Below are 10,739 nucleotides of genomic sequence, written 5' to 3'. Positions count from 1 at the left end.
CTTGCGTCTGATGAAGTGGGCATTCACCCACGAAAGCTTATGCTCCAATACTTCTATTAGTCTTAAAGGTGCCACAGGACCCTCTGTTGCTTTTTACAGATTCAGACTAACCCGGCTACCCCTCTGATACTTAACTTTTTTCAGGAACTCTCCTACTGTAGCAGCTTCACCACTGGCAGCAATGCTGGGAAAACTTGAGTACACAAGCATCTCACCCTGCTCAGAGAGAACAGCTAAAACAGCTGTAGCTGCTAGCACCTTGTCTACATTAGTGCTTCCACTGTCTCAGCCACTGGTGGTGCTACACCAACGCTAGTTCAAGAGTGGAAGATCCCACCCCTGACCCTTTAATCAATCATTCAAAAGATACTAATATAGACAAGGCTATAGAGAGGAAAGGCTGACAGCTCCTCGGCTTTCCCAAGTAACAGCCCAGTACTGGGTTCAGCCCACCATGCCTGTTCTCAGCCCCAGCCCCACTTCTTTGCTCATCCAGTTTGCTCACTTCACGAGGCTGAAGTTTCGGAACAACTGAAAGGTTCAAGTCTGGTCTGTCCTTGAATGTCCATGACACCAGCAGGCCCTCATTCTGCAGCTCCTCCAAACGGATCTCCACCTGGCTCAGGCCAAAAGAGGACCATTAAGAATCAACTTATTAGATGCCCTGTTTATTGATTTGGGATTAAATCACCAACAGGGCCTCATGTAACTTAGTACGGTGAAAGGGCAAAGAGGACCATCACAAACCAATCTGTGCCAAATACTTTGTAAACAGAGGGCTTGCTTATGGTATGCCAGCATGATATCCAGAGTTCAGAGAGGTAAGAACCATCCCAGAAAACCTCACTGTCCCAAAGAAAGATCAGTAATATCCATCCTGATTTCTCACCTCTATGTGAAGCACAGAGACTGGGGAGAGGAGAACAAGCCTATAACAGGTCTCATTATTTGCCTGGCAGGTGACACAATGAAGAACAAACTGGCTATTAAAACAGGACCTCCACTGAGACCAATTAACCAACCATTGCCAGTTCTGAGCATGGACATTTATAGCAATGATAACTTTTTAGGAGGTACTAGATTGAGAACCAACTGGGCCACCAAATAGCCTGGAAATGGGCAAATACAACCTGAGCTGGATTTGAATCTGTAACTTCAATGCAGAAGGCTCCATTGCTCCATTCCCCAATCCCACTGAGCAACACAGTCTCAGTGAAAATGCATTTCCAACAATGCTTTCTTCAGAAGGAACCCAGACCTTGGAGGCTTTCAAGAAGGATCAAACAACAACTCAGCGGGAAGCTATTGGGAGTTATTTTTCTTTTAAATTAATTTGGGATTAAAAGGGCTGTTCTCTGGGAAAAGTTTGGAGATGCCCAATAAATGAAACAATCTCACGCAGACAAGAAAATCCTTTGTTTATAACACAGATGGGTCACAGAGCTCTTTCACATTTTGCAGTAGAGCCTGACTATGTGGACTCCATGCTTCCTGTCCAGCCTGGCAAAAAAACAGCATGTTACAAAAACACAAATAGGCTATTACCATGCCTCAGAAATCCAGTCACTGGATTTTGTTATGCCTACATAGACAGGGTCTATAGCAAGTTTTATAGCATGATTCTCAGACAGCAGCTCCCTCAACACACAACTCAGGGAAATTCTGCTAACCCCACAGTTTTGACAGGAGGATTGTTAACATGACTCTCATGCCAGCCCTTCCCCTCCTCCTGCAGACTGGAAGAATGGCTAAGGGACAGGGAAAGAGGAAGTCTTTAACCCAGCAACTTAGCATTATTACCTGGGCCTGCAGCAGAGCTAAGGTGACATGATAGGTATCCATGGAAACAGCAGCTGGAGACTGCTGTGTAACAGAGACTGGGAACTTCACAGCATCAGCTGCCAGATGGCAGTGCAACACCTAGACAGAAGAGAGAAGAGACAGTCTGCAGCAGCCTCCCTGAGAGAATTGGGTTGAACGGGGAACAGAGAAGTCAGGGGAATGCAAATACTCATGACTGGAGAGGAGTGTCAAGGGGTCCTCATGGTGTGACCATAGTTACCTCAATAATTTGCTGCTTAAGTCTTTGACGTACTCTTACTGAATCTCCTCAGTTTTACAAGGTCCCCTCTGTTTTGAATTGTAAGGCCATGATGTTGAGAGTCCAACAGCACTGATCAGAGCCAAGAATAGTGCAAGATGCAAGCACTGTGTCAATTTCCCCAGTCAGCTCTGTCAGCTCCTGACTTGCACCCCCACTACTATCCCAGACTGGAGCTTGCCCCTACAGCTATTCCAGTATTGAGTGGCCCTCTCCTCATAGCTCTGACATCTCAACCCTGGCCTGCAGCCCCACTCCCCCATACATTATCCAAGTCTTAAAGGCCAAGATAATCCTTGTAGAATATACACTAGCACTCAGTGAAAAGATACAGAGCACAGCAAAATGCAGAATGGCAGTGCCTTACCATACTGTGGTCTGCCTGGTCTGTGCAGGTCACGTGACTTATATTCACCGCTGGTGGTAGCTGAGGACTCTCTTCAAACGTGATTTGGACTGAACTCTGGGGTAAGAGAATCTAGTTAGTCCCCAAACAAGGTCAATTGATCTCAAAGCCATTTCAAGGAATGTTAGCAATTCCAACAAGAGGCCTCCAGAAGTGTTACATGGCAGTCACGTGAGAACAGTGAGTGCAGAGCAGCAGCCATACAAGAAGACAAGTGGGTGACAGTGAGAGGAGGCACATTCAGAATGAGTAAGAGGAAAGCCTTCCTTGCATGGCATGGAGTTAGTTGGCTTGTGAAATTCCAAGCCTGAGGGGGCCCTGGTAGATTTAAACAAGGGCTGGAGGATTCCATGACAAATAATATCTGAAGCTATGCCAGCGTCATGCTGAAGGGTACAAGTTCACCATTGGAGGCTCAGATAGGAATCACTACCCCGCTGCGCACACAGCATAGGGAGAGGAATTCCCTCTGGAGAGAGTACAAAGGCTTTGTTTATGAACAGCTCCTTATGCAGTCAGCCCTAGGGTGTTATAAAAGGACCATAAAGGTATCACTCAGGAGGTATCCATTAAACACAGATCTCAGCAGGGATGGAAATTATAGCAACCCATGATATCTGAACCCAAGCATCCATGGCTGCTGCATCCCCAAAACCAATATTTCAGAATAGAGTCTGGCAACCCAGTCTCAGCTACAAAGTTACCCCACATAGTTCTCTTTGGGGCCAGAGACACTTCAGAATCCCAAAACATCTCACATGGCAAAGTGGCTTTCAGGAAATAGCATCAACAAGAACATCTGCTCAGTTCTTTGCTTGTTACCCCATGAACTCACTAAGGGCAGCAGCAAAGATTTTTTAGGGAAACAAGAAACAGATAGGAGCTGCATTCACACTAGGAGGGTTTCGGGCAAAGAACTAAGACAGACAGGTTCCAAGTGGCAGAAGGCAGAGAGAAATGAGCCCCCTGAATACACAAATCACGTGAAAGAAACCTGTGTCAAAGACAGAGGGACTGCAATGACATAGATGGCAGTGTCAGATCATGTGGGGGGGTTGTGGCTGATACCAATCTGCTTTAACAATTTGGTTTTGGGGCCAAATTATTTCAAGCTGGGTTTGATTCTACCCGCCCCCCGCATCAATTCTAGTTTAGTTGCCTGTCTCCAGATTTGGAAAAGTGAAGGGGGAAAAAAAAAAAAGGATCTGGGAAAGCTTTAAGTTCATGAACCCAGATCATTTAATGTAGACGATAATCCAACCACAAGGGAGAACTCTGCAAAATATGGAGTAGACAAGTGATGGTGGGGTCCAGTACTGAGATAACAAAATGGGCACCACTCCCAGAGCTTTTGCCTCCAGGTGGCAGTAGGCAAGTACCTCCCGCTCCACAGCTGCAACCTGCTTCTGGGAAGCATGCTGTCACACAAGCACAGCTGCTAGACCTGTATCTGCATTTTGCAGTATATCCTCAGGATGTCTGACATCTCACCGCATTGAGTAAATATGGCAGCCACCACCTTCAAGTTCTGCTTCCCCTCTCCCCAGAGAATCAACATCCCACTATTTTAGTGCCTCAAGCTATGGCACCCCCAGCTTGCTGCAGAAGAGGGGACTCTGGACCTTAATTTCTGTCTTCTCAGGAGAAACCTGAGCATCCCTGTCCTTGCACTTGTTTTTGCCACTCAGAAAGATGCCTCACTTTGATTTCCATCCGCAGCCTATCTGGGGGTGAGAGAGGTGAGCTGCTCTGTGCTTTTGGAGTGATCCCCCTCTGGGCCTGCAGAGATGACTAGGGTTGAGGACAGGACAGACAGAAAGCACGATGCCTAGACCTGTGCTTCTATTTCACAGCACAGCAGATAAAACACTGGGCATTACAGTGTCATGGGAGCTCACCTGCTGGGAGGCAGGTTCAGATGCTGCTCCTTATCAGAGGTCAGCATGAGGCTGGACATGTCCCCCCTATAAGGGGAATGAAAAACTGGAGAGAGTACAAGAGCCAAACTGCAGCTTTTCCTGCAGCTTCAGAAAAAAAATGATTCCAGCTGCAGCTACCTAATCATGATGCAACCTTCACACTCAGCAGAATCTCACCAATTATAAAGGTACCTGAGCATGAGCCAATTGCTCCCCGAGTTCCAATCTGCAGACCATCTGCTATAACAGTCCTGCGATCTGAGGCAAAATTCTGCCAATGTTCCTCCATCCTAACCCAGAGTCCCCCTGCTCTTTCAGTCATGGGCTCCCGACACACTAGTCTGCTGACACATCTCTGTCCTAACCTGGAGCTGCCCTGCAATTCCAGCTCTGAGTTCATCCAACCAAGAGCCATAGCTGTGATGCAAATGGCCAATCTGAAACATGAACAAGTGTTTAAGACAAGAAGTGAAAAAGTAATTTTCACTTGAGACCTAATTTGAGACCTAATTTTGAACCAAAGTGTCCTGAGGTGAAAAGCTGGTGCTTTAACCCTTTTGCACCATGGAGGCCTTTTGGTGTCCCTCTTCCACCCTTTGTCTCTGTTTAGCTAATCCCCCCTCCCATCAAAACACCTCTTTGACGGGGTAGTCCATTCCTTTAAAGGTAGTAGGGACTAGAGGCATCCCACTCCTGTCCCATGGTGTGGCCCCTTTAAGGTGAGGTACCCAAGGATCTAGGAAAGTCACAAAGGTAGATATGGGGAGAGAGGAAGTGGTCCTGAGAAACAGTCTGTGTTTGGGGAAAACTTGTGCTGCTATTCTTCTAAGGGCCCACGAGCAGGAGTCTTGTAGAGTTAGTCTTGGAAAGAGAGCTGTATATAGTCTGCCTCTTCCCTCAAAGCAGACACACACATTAGCAGGAGAAGGCTGCCTCCCTGCTGACCCCTCAGAGCCTGGGGACTAATTGGAGAAGCAGGCCTGCTGGAGGAGAAGCTGGTTGAAAGCCACAAGAGGAGCCCTGGGCCTCTGCACCAAGGAGGGAGCTGCTTGACAGACAATCCCCAGCCCAAAAGGAAAGACTGGGAAGACCCCCAAACCTAAAGGGAGGAGGCCAGGCACTTTTAGTTACATTTCCACAGGTATCTTACAAGATTAAAACCAGTGCTGAAGACATCAAAACATACAATTCCCCCGACAGATAATATCTTCTCTCTCACCCTTTGGATATAGCATCATATGACAGGCCGTGCAACCACATCAGGAACCCACAAAACAGCAACAGAATGGGTATCCACACCAGGTACTTGCATCCTCTGTGATGCAGAGTCCAAATGCCCAGCAGGGCAGTTAATGGGCAGGAACATACTGCTTTAAGGCTGTTAACCTTTATAAAATGCTTTTTACCATCTCTTGCTAGGGCACTGCTGGGTTAAATATATTATTTTTAACATTCCTTACCTAGTAACACTTGAGATTATTAAAAGAAAGAATTTTTAAGTCATGCTGCTTGTTTAGGTTCTGTGTTTCTTTCAGCTTGGACAAGGCAAGCAAGAGTAGTAGTTGCTAGTGAGTTTCCTTGCCAGTGGTTGTGCATCACTGCACTAACAAGTGCAATGTTTAGATTGAAAAAAACATCAGAAAATATTTACTCAACACACTTTCAATGGAGTGTTTCTATTCAACTTAGCATTTGTGAAAGTTAGACTTCACAAACCCTGAATTTGGATAGCAACTTTGACATCATCTTTTGTGGTTAGGCTGAGAGAGACTTATGTGGTCTGAACTTTCATCATATTCCTTATTTCATAACATTGCTTTCTCATTTATTCCATTCTGCTTCTTGGCCAGGTTAAACCCTACTTCAGCTACATAAACTGTGGAAGTCAGTCAGTACTGAGTTTGGTAGCCCTATTCGGCTAACCGTTACTGTCTAGACAACAAAGTCATTTTAATCACTTCCTGTAACATTTCCTCCATGAAAAAATATGCCACATTTGTGTAGCCCTAATATACTGTATACATAAATAATAAGCTAAAACATATACAAAGTCTACAGTCAGCCTCATTATCCTATCAGGAGATTGTCTTTCTGAACACTGAATTTCTGTGTTTCACTTTGTATTTGAAAAATCAGTGGTATATTACTGTAATTTTATATGTAAATGAGAGATTACAAGACAAGTGTTTCTTCCTGTGCTGTGCAGGATTTGCTACATTCAATGTTACTGACTAATTTGCCTTCCCTCCAGTTTGTTTTGTGTATGTCAGCAGGTTAATCACCTGAGATCTACATTGAAGCAAGTGAATTAATAACAGAATTACAGGGGAAAGTTACTTGTTTTATGCTATGGAAGATAATTATGGAAACATGCGAGTTTAGGCCTCAAACCTCCACTGATCAGGCTACACTTCCACACAGCATAGTTATGCATTATCATTTCAAATGCAATCAGCAACAACATGGGGCTTCCCCCTTGTATAAAACATTCCCTCCCTCCCCAAAAATACACACACATTTTATATCCATCTTCTCCTCTCATTGAGGAAGCAAAGTCCTGGATGTGACAAAGATAATAAACTTGTCAATCTCCTTTTTTGGTGTGAACATGACTTCAAACTAGCCTTCGGGGAATTTTGTCTCAGCCTTTTAGAAGCCTATAGCAACCTCTTAACACTCTAGAAAGGCCAGGAAGTCCATGAACCTTTCCACCACAGGAGGCAGCCTCAAATACTGGACCCACTATACCTGTACTCTCTTTGGGTGCAGGATAGAAGTCATCACATTGCAGGTACTGTGGGATGCTACATTTGTTTCCATGAGAAATCAGTTGGGAATATTCTTTTTAGGACATTTTATCATAGGTTTTAGTATTATGCAACATTAAGGCTTAAAGATTAAAGTGAACATTGGCTAGGAAATTCAGAAGTTAAGATTACTGTGGAAGCCTTCTAGTGGCAATGTCAGATAATTTTACATTACCTAGAGTTGGGAGCTAGAAAAATAGTTTTACAAAACTTACTGTTAAATGGAAATCTTGGTTTTTTTAGAACAAAAATAGTTTATATTTAAGTATTCTTAAATGCTTGCAGTGCTTACAACCGAAGCATTGTAGTATTAGGCTACTGCATGAAAGCCAGAAAATGAAATTATCCAGTCTATTATCATTGTTCCAGGTGAGCAAAAGGTGGAATGTAAAAACAGAAACGTTAAGGGTAAAAATTCTCATTTTTAAAGTATGCTCAATTTTAGTAATTATGGGCATTAGTAGGAAAGTGACTATTGTAGATTATTTTATTCTGACATATCCCACTACATTTAACAGATCATATATGATAGCACAAAAAACTTCATATACACAAGTGGTCAGATGTCCCGCAAGGAAGAGACCTGGCACAATGTGTGGATGAGCTGAAAGGTCTTTTCCATATCTAACTTCCATTACAGTAAGTGTGAGAACTTTACTTTCCATTTCTGGGTTCAGTGCATTTAAATTCTCATTAACAACATTGCATGATTAAGGACAAGCCAAGACCCCAGCTTCCAATGTCCCAGTTTACTCGGGCTACAGAAGGGTCCTCCCCCTTTGTCCATTCAAAGACTATTTGGACAGGAGTCAGGGAAATCCACAGCAATTTCTGTTCTCCAGAGCACTTTAAAGTTAATCTGAGGAGGGATGAAAGCCCCCCGCCCCCTTCATTCCACTTGCCACTGTATAGGCAACCACGATTTTGTTCTTTGGGGGCCAAATTCACAAAAGCTGGGGGAGGAAGAGAATGGGGTTAACTATTAGCAGCTATTCAAGTGGCATTTCTGTGAGGTGCCCAAACACCCCACCCCCTAAACGCTGACCCCATAATCCAGTTGGAGTTACTGCCCCATGACCGGTTCCGGACTGGCACCCCCTCCCTGCCTCTTACCCCGTGCCTGCGGGCCTGCTCGTTGAGAGCTCGCACCCAAGCTCGCTGCCAGTTCTCCCGGAAGGATCTGAAGGCAAAGAGCGAAGCAAGGAGCCCTCTGGCCCCCGCTACCGCCTCCTCAGGAGCTCCGTCCCGGGCCACCCGCAGCCTCAGTAAGGACTTCCAGATGCCGGCTTCCCTTAGAGCTCCTCCCGAGGTCTCCGGCTTTCCCCGGCCGCTCCACACGCCCCGGGAATACTGCAACAGCCAGGCCGAGACGGTGAGCAGGGAGGCGGCGAAGAGCAGCACCAGTGCCGCCCAGCCCAGCTCCAGCTCCATGGTGCTCTCTGCTTAGCAACTTCGGGGAGGCCAGTAAGGGTTTCATGGGGGTCCGGGAGGCATGATTGGGGGAGGGGAGCCGCCCAGGGCCTCACCCCGAGCTCCGGCAGTTGTACGGGAGCATCTTAAAGGCCGGGGCCTGCCCAAATCTCAGTCGCTACTCCAGGGATAAACACTGATTTCCCGGGAAAAGGGCGGAAGGAAGGACGCTCCCGGTCTCCCTTGTGATACGGGGGGGTTGTGGCTCCCGGTCTCTCCCCAGCTCCTCCACTCGCTACATTGTATCTGCTCCGCGTTCCACGCTGGCCGAGCCGATGTTGCGCGGCTCCATATACTCCCCGGATCTGCACTCTCCCTGGGGCTGCTTCTTCGACCTAGGCGGAACCGAGCTTGTGCCGGGGAAAAACCAACCGTGGCTGCGTGCGCAGAGCTAATCCTGACAGGGGAACTGGGGCGCCCCGCCTCCTTCAAGGCGCCGCTCCGCCTCCTCTAGAGGAAATGAGGATGCCTTCCCTCTGCGCTCGCTCAATGACCCCACAGCGCCGCAAGCCACGGAGAGCACGGATCCCGGCCTCTCTGCTGCCGCAATACCAGCAGGTGCCTGCCGCCCCCGCGGCAGGGTTTGTTTTTGTTGTTGCAAAACTGCAAACCCAGCCACTCATTCACCTGAGGCCAAATGAGAAAGAAGCCTCGTCCCTGACAGGATCTTGCAGCCCCTCCAGCACAGGAGAGGCAAAGAAGGGCGGATGGGTGTCACTGTCTCAACTGATGTGTTCGAATAATCAGGGGTTGGTACAAGTGGGAGCAGATAGGCAAGGAGACGGTCCCCTCTCTCTGGGAGCTTCAGATATTGGCATGTTGGATTGCTGGTAGTCATACTTGATTATCCCTGTGTTATACAGGTGGTGAAACTGAAGTGCAGAGATGGGGAACTGCTCAAATTCATACAAGTAGTAGTACTGTGGTAGTGAGAGAAATAAGATTTTATATTTATATAATGGCTTCTATACAACAGCTCTTTAGAGTCTGATTCTCCCAAGCCTTGCATTTTGTATAGTCATTTACTGTGGATGTGAAATGCTATTGCGATGTGAGTGGAGAATTGTGATTGGGAGGCATTTTACAACCAATCAGCTGTAAGTGCCTTCAGAAGATACCTGAGGGTAGATAAGCAGGACCAATATAAAGACAGCGCCACTGAAGTGCAATCACGTCTGTGCTGGGTGTCATTGATCTAACATGCAAGTACAAGGGAAGGGGAAATTCTGGAAAATGGCAAACCCCTGTTCTTAAAAAAGGAGATACAGGCACTGAATGTACAAGTATGTATATGCTCAGCTTCAAATATGGTGAAAAGCCTAATTAATTGGGGATTAGTAAATAGGATTGATTACTCATGTAATTTCAATTAAGCACATACATAAGGGTGTGCCAGATCCGGCTTACAGGGAGAGTTTCATGGTTAGAACACAAGGCTGAGAGTTACAACCTCTGAATTCTAATACCAACTCTACCATTGTTCACTGTGTGACCTTGGGCAAATAATTTCACTTCTCTACACCTAAGTTTCCCCATCTGTGAAACAAATGATTCTGACTTTCTTTATGGGGAGAAGAGGAAAAGGGTGAGGCTTGAATGAATTATGTATGTTAAGCCTTTCAGACCCTCAAAAGGAGTTATATAATGAAGTATTATTATGTACAATATCTTCAGTGGTCTTCCAGAACAGACAAATCCTCAGGCCCAGATCCCGGTTTCCTCCTTTTCTTTATGTTTCCCATGTTGGTGGGATAGTTTGGGGAAAACTCAACCTACAAAGAATGGCTCGGGTATGGGACTCTCCTTCAACCTACAAAGAATGGCTCGGGTATGGCCCAGTGGTATTGTCTTCCTTAAGTGCTCCGTTAGCCTGTGGCTCATCCAGTTGCTCCAGTGATTTTTTTGGCAATGTTCTTGCTTCTGATGTACTTAACACATTTTTTGTTACCTTTTAAGACTAACAGAAGTATTGGGAGCATAAGCTTTCGTGGGTAAGAACCTCACTTCTTCAGATCTGAAGAAGTGAGGTTCTTACC

At 46.1% G+C, this 10,739-nt stretch overlaps 1 protein-coding gene across 4 annotated transcripts in view; it reads right to left on the bottom strand.

Moving 5' to 3' along the window:
• Nucleotides 1-9,047, bottom strand: part of C2CD2L (C2CD2 like) — a 41,435-nt gene extending 32,388 nt beyond the window's left edge. For all 4 annotated transcript variants that reach the window (XM_024207291.3, XM_024207293.3, XM_024207292.3 and 1 more), the window contains exons 1-4: nt 8,347-9,047; nt 2,469-2,564; nt 1,801-1,920; nt 506-616 (exon numbers count right to left, since the gene is read on the bottom strand). In XM_024207291.3, the coding sequence (XP_024063059.1) occupies nt 506-616; nt 1,801-1,920; nt 2,469-2,564; nt 8,347-8,664 (645 nt within the window). In that variant the 5' untranslated portion in view covers nt 8,665-9,047. The remainder of the gene's footprint in view (nt 1-505; nt 617-1,800; nt 1,921-2,468; nt 2,565-8,346) is intronic.
• Between the last annotated feature and the right edge of the window lie 1,692 nt (nt 9,048-10,739).

Source organism: Terrapene carolina, unplaced genomic scaffold (genome assembly GCF_002925995.2).
Source record: "Terrapene carolina triunguis isolate 2854851 unplaced genomic scaffold, T_m_triunguis-2.0 Scaffold374, whole genome shotgun sequence".
Lineage (NCBI taxonomy): Eukaryota > Metazoa > Chordata > Testudines > Emydidae > Terrapene > Terrapene triunguis.
Note: the sequence above shows the minus strand (reverse complement) of the source record. Positions and strands in the feature narration are given on the sequence as shown.